The sequence below is a fragment of the Acinonyx jubatus genome, chromosome B1 (assembly GCF_027475565.1).
Source record: "Acinonyx jubatus isolate Ajub_Pintada_27869175 chromosome B1, VMU_Ajub_asm_v1.0, whole genome shotgun sequence".
NCBI lineage: Eukaryota > Metazoa > Chordata > Mammalia > Carnivora > Felidae > Acinonyx > Acinonyx jubatus.
In genome coordinates, this window is record NC_069382.1 from 74,461,039 (window position 1) to 74,479,277 (window position 18,239).

General features: G+C 38.1%; 1 protein-coding gene across 2 annotated transcripts in view; it reads left to right on the forward strand.

Annotated features, from left to right (window-relative positions):
- SH3D19 (SH3 domain containing 19) overlaps positions 1-18,239 on the forward strand; it is a 178,330-nt gene that overhangs the window by 111,691 nt on the left and 48,400 nt on the right. For both annotated transcript variants that reach the window (XM_053216871.1, XM_053216870.1), the window contains exons 3-5: positions 3,965-4,045; positions 10,445-10,485; positions 16,499-16,541. In XM_053216871.1, the coding sequence (XP_053072846.1) occupies positions 3,965-4,045; positions 10,445-10,485; positions 16,499-16,541 (165 nt within the window). The remainder of the gene's footprint in view (positions 1-3,964; positions 4,046-10,444; positions 10,486-16,498; positions 16,542-18,239) is intronic.

An 18,239-nucleotide genomic window follows, 5' to 3' on the forward strand; every position in this document is an offset into this window, starting at 1 on the left:
GAATCTGGCCAGTTTTCTGTCTACTATTAGAAGAGTACTACCCTTTGTTGAGCACCAGATGCTCATCAAGGTGACATTTGGCATGAAAAATACCTGTTTATTTATTTATTTTTTAACATTTATTTATTGCTGAGAGACAGAGCATGAACAGGGGAGGGGCAGAGAGAGAGGGAGACACAGAATCAGAAGCAGGCTCCAGTCTGTGAGCTGTCAGCAGAGAGCCCAATGTGGGACTTGAACCCACGAACCATGAGATCATGACCTGAGCTGAAGTCGGACACTCAGCTGACTGAGCCATCCAGGTACCCCAATATTTATTTTTGAGAGAGAATGAGAACAGGGGAGGGGCAGAGAAAGAGGGAGAGAGGATCTGAAGCAGGCTCTGTGCTGACAACAGAGAGCTGATATGGGGCTCAAACTCACGAACTGTGAGATCATGACTTGAGCCAAAGTTGGATGCTTAACTGACTTAGCCACCCAGGTGCCCCCCAAAATAGCTATTTTTATATATTAGACCCAGACACTCTTAGCAAGGTGAACATCAACAAGATATAACTGGGAATAGAGATCAACAGAACTAAACCAGCAGCAAAATTATTTGGTGGGGGATTTGCTTATTAAGTAAATTGTAGGTGGAGTCACCTCTACTATTTAAATTATATTTGTTTCTCTCTAGGGGTAGGATTGAGTTCACTGTAGTAGTGAGCACTTACTGCAATTCCACTGAGTTGTACTATAAAAATGAGTAAAAACCAGTCTCTTTCTTTGAGAAGTTTGCAGTCTAAATAGGAAGTCAAGACATGCATGTACTGGGGGGAAAAATCAACAACAGAGAAAACAACTTAAAAAATTGGGAAGGACAGGGCAACATGTTCTAATTTTAAATGTACTGTTGTTATTAATAGTAGAGTTGAAGGCTTTTTCCAGGATCTGTGAAATTTTTCATGGGATATTTATTTATTTATTTATTTATTTATTTTAACGTTTATTTATTTTTGAGACCGAGAGAGACAGAGCATGAACAGGGGAGGGTCAGAGAGAGGGAGACACAGAATATGAAACAGGCTCCGGGCTCTGAGCTGTCAGCACAGAGCCCAACGTGGGGCTCGAACTCACGGACCGTGAGATCATGACCTGAGCCAAAGTCGGCCGCTTAACTGACTGAGCCACCCAGGCGCCCCCATGGGATTTTTTTTTAATAGGGCTAAAGAAATATGAAATTCTTCAGAGCTACTGATCACTACATCCATTTTGTGAAAAGCATCATGGGAAGGGTGATGGAAAGGAAGAGAAATCTGTGTTCTCAGTAGGGATAATACAGTACTCACAAAAGCTTGTCCGTTTGTTTTATTCTCTTGACTTTGTTATTGCTTAGTCTTGGTAGGAGATTAGGTATATGAGAAGTATGCATTGTGAAACTCAGAAAGGTTGTAAGTAGTGAATATTAATTGCAACTGAAATGCAAATAGTCAATTATTTGAGTTTATAAGGTACAATTATGATAAGTATAGGGTAACTCAACTGGTGTTGGCAGGATAGTTCCAAAAATTTCAGCCTTCTATAATTATGAACTATACACATTTGTGTATTGGAAAGTAGGGTAGGAAATGTAACTAACATTTTGAGACTTTATATATAATGTTTTTTATTTTATTTTTTTATTTTTGAGAGAAAGAGAGACAAAGTGCAAGCTGGGAGGGGCAGAGAGAGAGGGAGACAGAATCCAAAGCAGACTCCAGGCTCTGAGCTGTCAGCATAGAGCCTGATGCAGGTCCTGAACTCACAGACTGCAAGATCATGACCTGAGCTGAAGTCGGACGCCCAAACGACCGAACCACCCAGATGCCCCATTGAGACTTTTATATGTGCTAAGCACTGTACTGTATATTTTATGTAGTTTTTTTTCATTCAATATTAGTAACAAGTAAAAAGATTGACATTAGTATTCTTACATTACAGAGGAAACAATTCCAGCAAATAAGTAAATTAGAAATAGGAAAGCAGGTCTCTGGCTGGTTTCAGATTCTGTATTCTTCCCACTACAATCATGATGCCCCAGTAGGTACATCATGTATCCTATTTGCTTTTTCTCTACAGGTCATCCTCCATATTCTCTATACTCACAGATATGACTGTTAATAGAACTCATTTTACAAATGTATAATGGGCAGAATGTGTTAATGAAAACCCATTTAAATATGTATGGACTTTCTTTGTCCTGAAACTGTGTAGATAAAGGTAGCACATTTGTTTTGCTTGTCTTTGAAAAATATTAAGTAGAAAAATACCCAGTGTAACTTGATGTTGTATTACAGATCTTAATTATTATAATTGAGCTGTCAATGGTGATAAGAAAGTGAAATCAGAACTCTTACAACTTTTTCCCTAAAGCTTTCATAATATTAATAGAAATATTTTGTAGTTTTGTTACAATTTTTAGTTTTAGCAAAAGCCATTCTGGTTGGATTTGAATTATTTTTTTCTCACTAATCTTTATTCTCTGCTTCTTCAGAAGGGATTCACCCCCTTAGTATATACCCAGATTTCAAACTATGGAGGTTCATCAGAATTTTAGAAAGAATAGGTAATTTGTTTTCATTAGTTTTAAGTAATACATTTATTCTTTTTCATTTCCTACAGTTTGTCAGATATGGCTGTACATATTATGATGATGATCTTAATTTAGACATTATTAAAATGGCATTATAGCCTTATATTTGTCTCTGTAGCACAATATCATTTACTAATTCATACTTTCGTCTCCCATTACATAATAATACCTTATTCTAGCAGGTAGTATAGGCTATTAAAAGTTTGACAGATACCCAAGATGAAAACACAAGGTAAAACCTCGGATTGCAAGTAACTTGTTCTGTGAGTGATCTGCAAGACGAGCAAACATTTCTAATCAATTTTAAGTTGATAAATGAGCGATGTCTTGCAATACAAGTAGTATGTGACACTGAATGTCACATGATCACAAGTGAGCCAGTGGTTCTTGAAATTCACTTGGATATACAAGTGCTTTGGATTGCAAGCATGTTTCCAGAACAAATTATGCTTACTGTATTTGTTATTATATAACAAATTATATAACATTATTGCTTTCTGTTTTGAGAAGCAAATCATGGTTGATCCAAGGCTTTTTTTGTTTATAAAAGTATATGTAAGGTTTTTTGATTTTGGGGTTTTGGGTGTTTTGTCTTGTTTTGTTTTTTTGAAATGCAGTAAGTCAAAGACTTGTTTATTGGAGTTCTAAAATAAGTATCATTTTTTTAAGTGCAGGTAATCCTTGATTTATAAACAGCTGACTTTAAAAGGTTTTTTTTTTCATAGAATGACTGGCTTCATATGTTCTTTCGTAGAAAGACTCGTTTTGTTTTTCCACCTAGTAGAGCCATAGTACCACTTTTCTCAAACTGTTATTGGTGCTAGATATTTCTGTTACTTTTTTCTTCTTTCCTTCTCATTTCCTTTGTTTCATTCTTTTATATGTAGCCCCCAATTTTATCCCACTACTGCTACCACCAACCTGGCAACCAGTAATGACAAAGTCATCTTCTTTCCCATCCATATAAATCCTATCACTCTGTTTTGTTGTCACTAACTTAGTGGTTCTTAAGTGAGGGCAGTTCCCCCCTCACTGCCTTCCCAGAGGATAGTTGGCAATGTCTGGAGATATTTTGGGTTGTCACAGCTGGCAGTGGGTGGGAAGAAGTATGCTTTTGGTATCTAGTAGGTAGTGGCTGGGGATGCTGCTAATCATCCTATAATAAATAGGACAAGCCCTTTTCCTTAACAAATGCCAGTAGTGCCAATGACAAGAACTTGCATTAGCTCTCTTCAAGCATCAGCTCTGTGTTCTTCAACTCTCCTAGAACTTAAATTTAGACACCCCTATCCCAAGGTCTCGTAATACCTTGTGAAACATTTTTTCACATTTTTTTTTAACTTTTATTTATAGATCTTGTCAATGTGACTGCATACCTCTTGAGGGCAGAGGTTGTATATTCATATTGGTGCCCCAATTGTGGTATAATGCCAGGTACGTAGTGAGAGCTCCATAGATGAATAATTGCCTGCATAAATAAGACACCCTGGACTTCTCTATTACCTTTACAGCACTTCCAAAAACTTCCACTTGCTCACCTCTCTTATCTTTTCTTTCCTACCTCCACTCATTATGTGTCTCATCAAATATTAGTGTACCAAGCCTATCACCAATATATGTAGTTCCTAAAAAGGAACAGAACAGATGTGGATCTGCCCACAGTTTTCAAACCGAATATTCGCAGTCCAGGGTTTATTCATAAATGCTTTTTTTAAAGACAGGCAAATACCATGGTTTGAACATACAGACCAGCTACAGTTAACAATGCTTGTTCTAAGGAGATATCCCAGATAAATTCTTACTTGCTTTTGAGATACGTTGCTGTCCTATCCTTGCCCCATAGATTCTTAGTGTTTAATCTGGCTGGTGATGCCTGGCACTAATACTTCCCTCTCTAGCATCTTCTCACTTTGGCATGGCATTTGAGTTCCAGTCCTTTCTTATGTCTTACCATGACTTCCTTGTATGCTGTGCTCAACTGTCCCCTCATACATAGTCTTTTGTACATACTGCCTGATGCTCCCTATACAGACCCTTTCTTCCCACACATTCTTCTGTCTCAGTCAATACACACGTGACATTTTTGAAGCTTTTCCTTAGACTCCAAGATTGAGTGATATATGCCTTCTTTGCATCCGTAGCACGTTGTGCCTACCCTTGCATAGTGTTAATAGAAAGGCAGTTGCAATATTTGTCTTTCTCACTGAGAGCAGTCTATGCTTTCAAGGCATTCCTAGTGGTGTGTGTGTGTGTGTGTGTGTGTGTGTGTGTGTGTGTGTGTGTGTAAAATATTACATACTACATATGTAATAAGCATTGGTTATGTGAGAATGAATGAGCCAGAATACCTCTTCCAACCTGCAAAAATCACACCAATCTGATTAAACCTTTCTGCTAGGAAATGGAAATGAATCCAAATGTTGAGAGCCTTTGGAAAAGATGGTATAAAGAGATAAATTTATGTTCACTGGCAGGTTTATCAGCTTAATCAGAGGGCTACACCTCTAGGTCACACTAGCTTTACCCTTTGTCAAGCTAATGACCTTACCGACTGGTACTTTAATCATGTACCATGGCTTTAATTGAGGGTTTTTACAGTGTATTTTCAAAATATATTCAGTTGCCCCTGCACAGAGAAGGAACTCCAAAACCAGATGTGGTGGCGATGATGGGCACTTGGAGGCATTCTGATTTGTGTACCAAACTAACCACATTCAGAAACTTCATTTACTGGTTTGTGAAAAGTTTTTCCTCGCCAAAGAGAAGGACAGGGGAAATTATTTAAAACTTGGAAACAAGCTGTTGCTTTGAAAGTTGTATTAATATTTTTTAGAATATTTCAGAATGATAAATAAAACATGATCCAAAATAAAAAGAGAGGTTGGATTTTCTTAGGTGAGATTAAGAATGACTATCATGATTTGCTTTGTTGTTGCTGTTTTTGACAGTATCAAAACTAGTAACCTCTGTTTTCTCCTGCATCTGCAAAATCTGGATGAGATTCCATTGTGAAATTTTTTGAATTAACTTTATGCTTGAGGGTACTTGCCTATATAGTGAACTTTGAAAAGCATCTAGGTACCTTTACCTATCCACTTAAGCAAGAACTATAGACTTGACTGTAATCGGATGGTACTATTCACAGCTGATTCTGTCACTAGCAGCTGTGTGACTGCAGACAGGATACCTAACCTCTAAGCCTTATTTTCTTCGTTTGTAAAAAAGATCAATGTGTTTGGGCACATGTAATGATAGCAGTTTTCATCATCATCTTCATTGCTGAAATCTTATCATTAGAAATTAATTTCATTAGGTTAAGAATCTCCTTTTTTTTTTTTTAATTTTTTTTTCTTAAGTTTATTTATTTTTGAGACAGAGAGAGACAGAGCATGAACGGGGGAGGGGCAGAGAGAGAGGGAGACACAGAATCGGAAGCAGGCTCCAGGCTCTGAGCCATCAGCCCAGAGCCCGACACGGGGCTCGAACTCACGGACTGTGAGATCATGACCTGAGCTGAAGTCGGACACTTAACCGACTGAGCCACCCAGGCGCCCCTCCTTTTTTAATTTTTTTAATGTTTATTTATTTTTGAGAGAGAGATAGTGTAAGCGGGGGAGGGGCAGAGAGAGAGCGAGCGAGAGACACAGAATCTAAAGCAGGCATCAGGCTTTGTGCTAATAGCACAGAGCCTGAGACAGGGCCCAAACTCACAAACCATGAGACCATGACCTGAGCCAAAGTCGGACACTGAGCCACCGATTGAGCCACCTAGGCACCCCAGGTTAAGAATCTCTTTTAAGATGCAATTTTCTTTCTTAAAAGCACCTTAACACTAATTAAGGCTGTGTGCAAATGCAGTAGTAGACCGTTACCTTACAACACAGCCTAAGGGCTTATTGTAAAAGAGTGGGAAGAAAGGATAGAAAGGGACTCTGAATGGCTGGATACTCCCCCAAAGTCCCAGAGGAAGATAAATCATCAGGAATTAGACCTGACACTACTTTGTCTTGACCTCAGCTTTTGGTTCTTCTCTCAGAATCTGAAAGCCATTTACTTCCCCTCACCCTTTGTTTCCCTCCTGGTGGGTCTTTGACTGTTACATGTCAGGAGTGGTTTTATCTGCCCTCCAGAAAACAAAGGTACCTGATGATAGGGGCCGCAGCACTTGAAGAGCAGAAGGCAGAAGTTCTGGGTCAACTCTGTCAAGGGCCAGCACATAGACTCATACATTTAGAATGGAGGGAAGATGCTATTTGGCAGTCCTTTGTTTTGCCATGGAGTGGCATAGGCTCAGGCTCTCTTGCAATAGCAGAAACCAGAGGGGAGCAAAGTAATCACAAAGAAAAAAATAATTGAAAAACATAAAAACTATGTGATATCACACCCCAACATGGAAACCTGTCAAGGGTCGTATGTGTTGTCAGATGTTTTGTGATGTCCCTTAAGATAACGAAAAAACATCAGTAATTATAATCGCAGCAATAACAATAGTGTATTATTGAACACACACTTCATTCCAGGGCCAGTGTAAGATGCTTTAGTGGATTTTCCCTCTTATTCTCCACAACAATCTCATGAGGGAGTTAAGTTATTCCTGATTTTATACATGAAAAAACATGAAGAGAAGCTAAGTAATTTGCACACAGCTACACCACCTAAAAAGTAGAGGCACCAGGAGTACGTATGAACAATGGGACTTTGGAACCAGCTCTCTCAACCACGGGGCTCTACTGCTTCCTCCTCTGATCAGTGATTCTATGGCCATGCCTACTGTCCCATAGTGGCCATCCTTCCTGGAGGTTCCCAGCTAAGACATGAACCTGAGCTTATGCTGAGGAATAACTCCCATGAGGTTTTATGTTAAGACTACTGAGTGGTACCTTCACTGTAGCCTTTGCTCTACATAAAGGTGGAGAAAAAGAGACATCTTTTGCATCCATAGCTACACTTGAGATACAGAAATTGTATGCACTACACAGCCAGGAAGTTACACCAGCATCTCCCAAAACTGCTTCCCATGGAGATGTATTTGACCACAGGCCTTCTTTATTTTCCCTACCACAAAACCTGTTAACCTACAAGGGAGAACTTTACACTTTAGAGTTTGGAAAATGCTGTTTTAGACATTAAGATACTGATTGGTTAGTTGGCTAGCTGCCTGGCTGGCTGGCTGGTTTATGGAATTAGCCTAATCATGATGCTTATAAATCTTGAGAATTATAGAACCTTGGCTGACCTCCGTCAAAATTATTTTGTGCCAAGGTTTCTGCCACCCCCATAGCCCCCCCCCCCAACTTTTTATCGAAGTGTAACATACATACACGAAAGGTACAGCTCAATTAATTATCACATCTACTCAGCCCCCAGAAAACTCCACATGTCCGTTTTCTAGGGCGGCCATAATAAGTGCTACAAACTGGGTGACTTAAAACAACAAAAATTTATTGTTTCGCGATTCCGGAGGTTAGAAGTCTAAAAAAGCAAGATGTCATCAGGGCCACGCTCCCTCTGAAATCCATAGGGGAATCCTTCCTTGCCTCTTGCTATCTTCTGGTGGTCTGTGGGCAATCTTTGGCTTTTTTGGCTTGCGGCTGCATCATTGCAGGTCTCTGCCTCATTGTCACATGGTGCCTTTCCTGTGTGTCTCTGTCTTCACATGGTTTCCTTCTAAGGATAGCAGTCATATTGGATTAGGGGACCATTCTAGTCCTGTATGACCTCATCTTAACTAATTACATCTGTAAGGAACCTATTTCCAAAAAAAGGTTATTTTCTGAGGTTAGATTTCAACGTGTCCTTTTTGGGAGGGGGACGGTTTGACCCAGACATCCCCATGTTCCGCTCCAATCAGTACACCTTCCTCCTTCACAAAGGTAACAGCAAACTGGTAAATAATAACAACATTATACCAAATCAGTGGTAATGAGCAAGGAGATAATGATGTAGACATTCCACATGCTCTGCCTGGACATACACATGGAATTTTGACTTTCTTGGCCCTGCCTCTAGGTACTGATTTTGATTCTATTAATTACTTTATAGAGTCTCTCCACTTTTGCATCCAGAAGTTTCTCCTACAACCCTCAGTCAACCTATTTGCATTTTAGTACTGTTAATCTCTTCTATGTTATACTAATTTTTTTCAAGTAGTTGTTTACACAAGCCTTCAAGAACTGTTTTTAAAAATGAGCATTGCTTACCCAACTAACCTGGATGGATCTAGAGGGTATAATGCTAAGTGAAATAAGTCAGTTAGAGAAAGACAAATTCCATATGATTTCACTCATAAGTGGACTTAAACAAAACCAAGAAAAGAAGAGAAAACAAAAAACCGATTCTTAAACACAGAGAACAAACTGGCAGTTGCCAGAAGGGAGGTGGGTCAGAGGATGGGTGAAACAGTGAAGGGGATTAAGAGTACACTTACCATGATGAGCACTGAATAATGTGCAGAATTGTTGAAGTATTATGTTGTTCACCTGAAACTACTATAGCAGTATGTTAATTATACTTGAATTTTTTTTTAATCTAATTAACACAATAAATCAGTATTGCTGAAAACATTTTTCATGTTTAACTTTTTCAACGTTTTTTAAAATTTATTTTTGAGAGACAGAGCACAAGTGGGTGAGGGGCAGATAGAGAGGGAGACAGAGAATCTGAAGCAGGATCCGGGCTTTGAGCTGTCAGCACAGAGCCCGATGCAGGGCTTGAACCCAAGAACCATGAGATCATGACCTAAGCTGAAGTTGATGCTCAACCAACTGAGCCACCGAGGCGCCCTGAAAACACTTATGTTTTTATATTATTGTCCTACTTTCATAAGCCTTGGAGATCTCCTCTTGCTTAATTTGGGGGGAGTGGGGGTCTGGCAGAACAGTATATTCTTAAAGTGTCCTCCCATATAATGAACTGATACGTTATTGCAGCTTCCTGAAGTATTATCTTATCTACTTAAGAAACAGCAAGAGGATTTATACAGATTACCATCAGCATAAATTTAGTAATCAAAAATAAGCCTAAATGTTAAGAGCATTCAGAAACAAAGTGAAGAATTTTATAAACAAGAAGGCTTTTTTTTCCTAAATCCTATCATTAATTTTTTAGGTTTGTATATTTTTCCTAAATGATTCCAACTGGAATTAGTCCAACTGGTTTGAATAAAGATTAAAAAAAAAAAAGAGTCTTACAAACTAGTGGTATAAACCTTTGCAACTAGATGGTTTTGACTAGTGAGTGAATAAAGGCTCATAAGCATTTCTGTGACTTGGCAAAGTCACATAGTCAGAGATACCAAGGACCAACCAGACACTGAGGAAAACTCAAAGCAACAGAAGACTTATTTTTAGGTGGTGATGTTTTAAATCTAATCTTAGGAAGAAATGCTGTTAATCCTTGGGTCAAATTACTATAAAAATGATATATTTTGATCTGAGATAAGAAGATAGGAATTCACTGTCAAACACCAAAACGGATAAAGGAGGGTCAGAATTCTTTTGAGTACCATGTAATTGCTGCCTGACTTCAAGCACTGTCCAATTTCACTGGAAGATGCACTGTGTAGGTAGCTATGAAAGCAATTTTAAGGCAGATTTTTATTTACACTGCAGATATACTTCACCAGCCTTCTCATTTCCCATAAAACATTTTATGGCAAAGGCAATTTAAAATTTTTTTTAATTTATGTTTTGTAAAGAGGATAAACCAGAAACTAATATGTCAAACTTGCTGCTTGATGCCATATTGAGTCCCAGAAATGACCTGGCATTATGAATGATTCTTCTTCAAAAGGATTAATGAATACATAATGTTTTTTTCTCTTTCTTTTTCTAGCCAAGGACCCTTGTCATCCATTAGAGCGGTAATCAAGAGATGTAAGTTTGGTTTTTCCTGCTCTGTATTTTCCTCTGTGATATTTTAAATGATGGTCTAGATTTCCAGCAAGTTATTGTGTTTGATAAATCTTGCAAAGAATCCAAAAAAGTAGCTTTTCACTTCTTCTGAGGAGTAATAAACCATTTCAGACAAGCAGCTAGTTTTTCAGCTTTCTTTTCAACTTTCATTTATTGATAAGCCAGTTCCTCAGAATAATATTTTTTCTCTTATTATAACTAAACTTTTTAAAAATCTGGATAATCTATTCAATTTTTATGATCTAATATAAATTTTATATAACCATTTTCCATAGGTAGAGACATCTGATGGATGCAAAAAATATATCAAACCCTGTCCTTTTTGATTCATTTGCTTCCATAGTGTTTTTATTTTAATTTCTTAACATTTATTTATTCTGAGAGAGAGAGAGAGAGAGCGCGCCAAGGAGGGGCAGAGAGAAAGAGAGAGAGAGAGAATCCCAAGCAGGCTCCATGCTGTCAGCATAGAGCCAGATGTGGGTTCGATCCCACAAATCATGAAATTATGACCTGAGCCAAAACCAAGAGTCAGGCGCTTAACCAACTGAGCCACCCAGGCACCTCTCCACAGTGTTTTTAAGTAACGATATAAATGCCTGTGGAGATTGGCTCACTTCCACATACAAGATAGAAGTGCCATGATAGAATTCTCTCCAAAATGGTACATTCGTACTTTCATCCTTACCTCTTGGTTAAAGCTTTACCAACCCTGTTGGTTAAAACTTGCTCTTGGTGTAAAATTTTAATAAGCTTTTTAACATAGGTCTCTGCAAATTTCCCTTTTCAAATAGAACATGGACTACCTATTACAAACAGAGATAAGGAAGGGATTTTTTTTTTTAACCAGCAAAAATGAATTTGTTCAAGAATAGCAGAGAATTGCAATCCAGGACCCGAAAACTATAGCAAAACCGTAGGCAAGTCTTCAGAACAAAGGGCAGGAACATTCTTTTATAGAGAAAAGGTGGGGAGATGGGAAGGCTGTTATAAACAAAAAGCCCATGGGAGTAAGCTGAGGAGTAAAAAATATAGTGGCTTCTTACTGGCTGAGTTATGGTTGGGCTTTTGCTAGGGAGAAGGAAAACCCTCCTTCTTCCTGATGGGATAATAAAATAGTATCTGCTGAGGCCCATCTCTTCCTGTTGGATTTGCAGTTGACAAGTGGTAGAACTTGTCTCAACTCCATTCTTAATGAAGTTGCCCATAAGAAAGGGATTTTTAGATGTTCTTTGCATTGTTTGAGCTGAGGTCACCACCTGAGGAGAATGTATCATAGTTTTAGAAACATAATTTGTAATATTTGGTATAAATTTAGGATATCCACAGGTTCTAAAGAGCATACATTTGAACCATTGCTGTGCAGATTTTGTAAGGTGGCAATACAGAAGGATATTCCACATTTCTCACATTTTATTTTTGTTGGTGGTGAATTATAAAGATGTGGGAATGCCAGTGTATTTTGGAGGGACTTCAGATATGAAAATTAAAAATTCATGCCTTAGAGCACTTTGAAGTGGTGGGTATGTGGAGAAGACAGGGCACAGAGAGAATTTAAAAAGAAAATTAGGGTCTGGAATTTAGGCAAGAATATTTTGCTGGAGATATAATTTGGGGTAATCAAGGCAAAACGCAGCAGTAGCTAAACACTTCAAGAAAAACGTACAGGCTAGAGATGACAAAGGACAGAATCTTGGGAAGTGACATCTGAGGCCAAGCTCTGCCTTTAAGGTGCCATAGGGCAAAAGATGAATGACCCAAAAAAACCTCTGCCCTGCTAATAAGGAGGAGAGACCGAGTCCTGTCTACTAGCTTCTTACCTTTCCTCTCTCTTGGATCTTAGGACTTCTTTGTCTGGGATTGTAATTTGTACCTGACTCCCCATAGATCCTCCATGATGGATCTTGCTTACCTTAAGGCCCCTGTGCCATACAAAGCGTAAGGAGAGGGCAGTTACGGTGGAGTGGGCAAAAACCAGGGATGGCTGTGTGTTTAAAGGTCAAGGGAGAGGAGGTTTTTTAAAGAATAAGTGAACCACAGATAACTCTTCATGCTGCAGCAATGACAAGCCAAAGGTAGCTGAGAATAGGTCATTGTATGTGGCCCTTAGGTGGTCAGTGGTGACCTCTGAGAGAGCAGTTTCAATAGAACATTGAAGTTGGAAGCCACACTTCAATTTAAATAATGAATGGAATATGTCGAAGTTGGGACAGCAGGGCAAGGCTGCTCTTCCATGGCATTTGGTGGTAAACACAAGAAGGAAGGGCTGAGGAGTGTCAAGCAGAGAGGAGATTTGAACATAGACTGTTCAGGATAAGGAAGCTTGGAGACGTTTGCAGGCAATGGTGAAGGAATCAGTGGAGAGATCAGACTGGAGCATAAAAAGAGGAAATTGGTGAAATAGGGCCATAGCGAAGAGGACAGAGGAGATGAAACAAAGGGAGAACTCTGCCTTTGAGGTATCTTTAAAAAAAAAAAAAGACAAAACTAAGTTGTGTTTCAATTTTTATGTATCAGTTACTTAGCGTACCCTAAAGAAGTAGTTGTTGGTAGTGTTTATTCCTGGATGTTTAGGCAAGGACACCAGATAACCTCATGTGTTGCTGTGTAAATACAAAATGAAAAATAATTATGTCATCCCCTTTTTCACTTTTTGCCCATTCTGTAAGAAAAAGTTGCAAACAATTTTTGTCTTCCCCAACCCAGTGAAATGTTTGTTTTACTCTCCCATACTTAGTCATCTTTCTCTGGCAAGGAGAAAGACTTCATCACATTTTTAAAGCAATATTCCTTCGCTGGTTGTATTTTAAATTCTTCCATAATGATACTCCTTCCAATCAAGCCTTGAGGTCCATTTTGCATTCATCCTCACGAACCCTAAATACTGTGGGTAAAAATCTGGAAAGTATTATAGTTGGATATATCTGGAATTTCATACTTTTCCTTTCATTAACTTTTTGAGAGAAAATTGTATTCTGAAGTTTAGAGTCAGCTAATATTCATTGCATACTGTAAGTTGGAAATGTTCACATAAATTGTAAAGCAGTGCTCTGCATGGTAGATGTTTAACCCCATTTTACAGATGGAGGGTCACTGAGTTAGAAAAGGTTAAATGGCTTCACAAGGTAGACCTGAGATGTGAACCCAGACTTCTGACTACAAGGCCATTGAGCTTTCAACTCCACAGATGTTCTTGTTACCATGTCAGACATGTCTAACTCATACCCAGTCTCAAACAAGTGTAGTTACTTATTTTCTTTTATTGTGATTTTTCATTGGCAAGGTGGTACTATAGCAAGGATGCTTGTAATATAATAATCCTTCTATGTGTTTATTTCTTCTGGTCATCATTTAGTCAATAATTTTGAGTTATTTAGAATTAGGATCAACATCTAGCTCTCCTAGCTCCAAAAGGAGTTAAACTGCTTCAAGGAACAAACACTCCCAGCCCTTCCCATTAATAGGCTGTGTGACCTGGGATAATTCATTTAACCTCTCTGTGTCACAGCCTCCTCATCTGTAAGATTGGAGTAGGATGATCACTGAGGTTCTTTCTTGGCTTATGATCCTGTTGGAATTTAGGAGGATTCTTTATTAGTGCTAATATTGCAAATCCAGATCTCAGGCTTTTATAAACAGTTGAGTAGGAATTTGTTTTGTACTTAGAATTTAACTATATGAACTAGAAACGCTTGAAAATAATTCTTGTCATTGTAAAATGATACGATAACTTTAACTGCGGTCTTAATCCGAAATGCAGTTTGTGGAAGGGACTAAATGGAACGTGTTCCTCTATATGGGCATTGGTGGCAAGTTGAATTTTCCTGGCAGCAACTACACCAAATCAGTGTAATCTGGGAAGGTGAGAATGAGGGGAAGTGGATAGTTAAGAAATTAGCAGGAAGAGTGTGAGACACTGTATGAAAATCTAAAGTGTTTGTACCTACTAAATTTGTTCAACACTGACAAAAAGTGTCAGTCATCCTATAAGGATCAAGAGAGATTTCATAGATGAGTAAATGTGAGGGAAAAAAAAATTTAAAGCAGGAGACAGGAAAGCAGTGATTCTCAAAGGATGTGGAGGAGATCTGCAAGTAAGGTTGAGAGACTTTCTCTTGCTCATCCTGCTACCTCCAGAATGGGAGGACCACTCTGCTAACAGTGGTCACTAACCACCGCTGGTGTGAAGGGGGAGAATCAAGTGAAAAGCCACTGGTTTGAGAGAATGTCAATAGACTACCGGATTGCCTTTTAAGTACTGCGTTCATACTTTAAAATTAATCCCTATTGAAGTAGCAGAATGACTTTGCAAAATAGTTTTTAGACTTTATTTTTTGCATTGTTGTTAAAAACTGTAGGTAGATTTGTTTTTACTGGGGTTGTGTGGGTGGATGTCCCAGTCGGGACAGATATATCTTTGCCGCAGCAGATTTCTTTACTCTCTGAAACTGGTACATCAAGTTTTCTTTTCCATCAAAGTGTGCAGAGTTGGGGAAAAACAGTGGAATGGCAGAACAGTCCTGTTCCTGAATTCCTTTTAAAGCATAGGCAACTGGTTCTCTCTTTTTTTCCTCCCTTTCCTCTTCTATAACCCCTTCTTTTTTTCCCTTAGCACTCATGAATAGTGCACAGCAAAAATGCCCCGTGGAAGAGGTATGTTTGTGACAATAACATAATGTCTTTTGATAGTGTTGTGTCTGCTGATTCTGGCTGTCGTGATGGTGGTGATGTGATTGTAGCCCGCTTGGTGAGCCTCTGACTTAATGAACCCATTCTTACGAATCAGATGCACCACTCAGAGCTTGAGCCTCTCTGTCCTCTTTTATTCCAGTAGACAAAATGCATCTCAGCTTGGTCTAGCTCTTGATAAAAATGTAACAGTCATATCAGTTAATGGTATGAATCTAGGACTCCTGAGACACTTTGCCAGCCCAGCAGAGGGTCAGCTGCCACAGCCTCAACTCCAGCCTCGGTTTCCTTCCCACCCCCCACCTCCATCCCCACCCCCTGCTGCCTGGCTTCGGCAGCCTGCTTGTTCAGGGAGAATCAGAAGTTAATAGAAAGAAAGAAAGGATTCATACCCTCAACCTTTTCAAATCAGAACAACTGAAAATGTAGAGTACTGGAGAGATATGAAGGCAACTGATAGAAATAGTTTAGATCTGAAACAAACTCCCCTTTGTACACGTATCTTTGCAGTATAGCGTTTAAAGATTTTCTTAAAGGAATCATTAGAATGTGCTTCTTGAAAATAGGAATAATGTTCTGTTACACATATGTGTGATGTGACACCATTTTCCAGATCTTATGATTAAGACTTGACTTAGTTTTAAAATAAAATTTGCAGAAAGTGTCAACCATCTAGCTTTTTGAGTTTGAAGCTTGAAGGAAAAGTCTGTGCTGCACGTATATAATATGTACTATAAACATGTTTATAAAAGTGTTTTGAACAGTTTTTACATTATTATTCTCTTTAAATTTAAGTAGTAGAACAATTTAAACGTTATAAAATTCTGGAAAAATTAGAAAATAGATGAAAATTTGACCCCTTTCACTTTCTTTGCAATAGAGTTGTAAATAAACATGACAAAAGTATAGTCATATGGATTAAAATAAAAATTTTTTCTGCCCATTGTAATTCATGTCATCATCATAAAGCTCTTACCAAGCAGTTTGTGTTTAATAGCTATCTTCCTTTCTCTTTCATTCTTCAGATTATTTTCAGAACCATGGAGTGTGCTTTCAGGAATTTTTGAAATCTGTATTTTCTTATGTAATTCAAATATATAACCATAATTTTATGCCATATAAAAAGATAATTTTGATTTGCTTTTCTACTTGTGGATGTTAAAATTCATACATCTTCATTGATTTCAAGTATAAGTTAATTTTTTCCAATAATGTATCCTATAAAAATGTAAACCTTTATTAAATGTACTGATTTTGTACTATACCAGTTTTTTTTTTTCTTCTATAGCTTCTCGGACTTCTTTTCAGAGCGAGCTTCATCGAGATAGGAGGTATGGTTATAACAGAGGTCATATATTCTGCTAATGAAATCAAAGTGTGCTGTCAGTTAGCAAGTTAAATATTTCTCTTTCATAAGCAATGTATAACATAAGCAGTGTTCTACCTCATCGGTATATTTCCTAATTTAATCTATAAGTTTGAATGATGGAAATTTTGCTGGGAGAAGAAGCGATACAAACCTCAAAATGTTCTTTTGGCAATAATTATTTACTGAAGTTAATTTTTTAAATGTTTATTAAGCAACTGGTATATGTAAAACATTGTTGTAACTGCTTCAAAGAAATGCTTTGTACCTCCCAGCTACTTAGTAAATGTTGTATAAGTAAATGGATGACAAGATAGAAAATTGAATGGAAGAATAAGGAAGGAGAAAGAGTCAGGCTGGATAGATAGCTGAATGGATAAATGGCTGGATGGTTGGTTGGAGCGAAGGCAAGAGGAAGGAGGAAGTCACTGAGTAGATAAAAGGAAGGACCAGTAGGCAGACAAACAGATGGTAGAATGGATGGAAGCATGGACAGGTGGATAAATAGATGGGTGGAATTTTATAAAACAGGGACCCTGCTTTCACATTTCTTACAGACTATAGTATACAGTAATGAAGAATATAGAAGTAATCTACAGGATTTTAGAGTCAGACATAACCAAGTTCAAATTTTGACTTCACTGCCTTCTCACTGTGTGACCCTGGGCAAGCTGCTCAACCTTTTCTAGCTTCTGTATCCCTATCTTTAAAGTGTTGCTAATCAGGGGCATCTGGCGGACTCAGTCAGTAGAGCATGCAACTCTTGATCTGGAGGTTATAAGTTTGAGCCCCATGTTGGATGTAGAGGTTACTTAAAAATAAAGTTTTTTTTTTAAATGCTGCTAATCATACCTATCTCAAGGCTGTCATAAGGATTATTACATGTGTAGTGCTTAACATTTATTAACTAGTAACTCCTATTATTCAAATAAAAGTTGTAAGCAGGGGTTTTTAGGTATTGCAATTCACATTTAATCAATAAGCAGATTCTATTGTTTTATGGGCTAGCATGAGAATGTGTGTATATGCCCAGTTTTGATAATAGCAGTGCTTTTTATTTTTATTTTTATTTTTATTTTCTGTAGAGTGCTAGAGAAAGGCAGAGCAGATATCAGTCATCATCCCTTTTTGTTAGATGAGAAAACTGAGGCTAAGAGAGGTTAATCATTTGCCCAGGGTCACACAGTTGGTATTAGTTAGGAAATCAGGTTGAGTATTAAGTTTAAACATGAGAATGTAGAATCAGATTAAGAAAATGGTGAATCACTGTGGCTCCTCAGTATTAAAGATTAATTATCAAATTCATATACAAAACTGACCAGGAGCACAGACACACACGTCACGGTCTGGAAGTGAACAAGGAAAGATAACTTTGAATTGGGGTAGAGTTGGGTGAGGAGGAAAGGATATTCTTTTTATATGGTATCGTGTCTGAGTATATAATTTATAATGGCAGAAAACTAAGCAATTGTACTTCACTGGTGTACTTTTCTACCTTGCCATATATTTATGTTTGTGGTATAGGCTAGACAGTAGAACCCTGGAATGAAGAGATTGTATGGGGCCTAGTTAGTTCTTATCCTTATCAACCAAAGAAGAGCTAAGTGGGCCCAGGGTACATCTCTAACATTGAGGCCCAGAGTCCTAGAAGATGACTGTCATT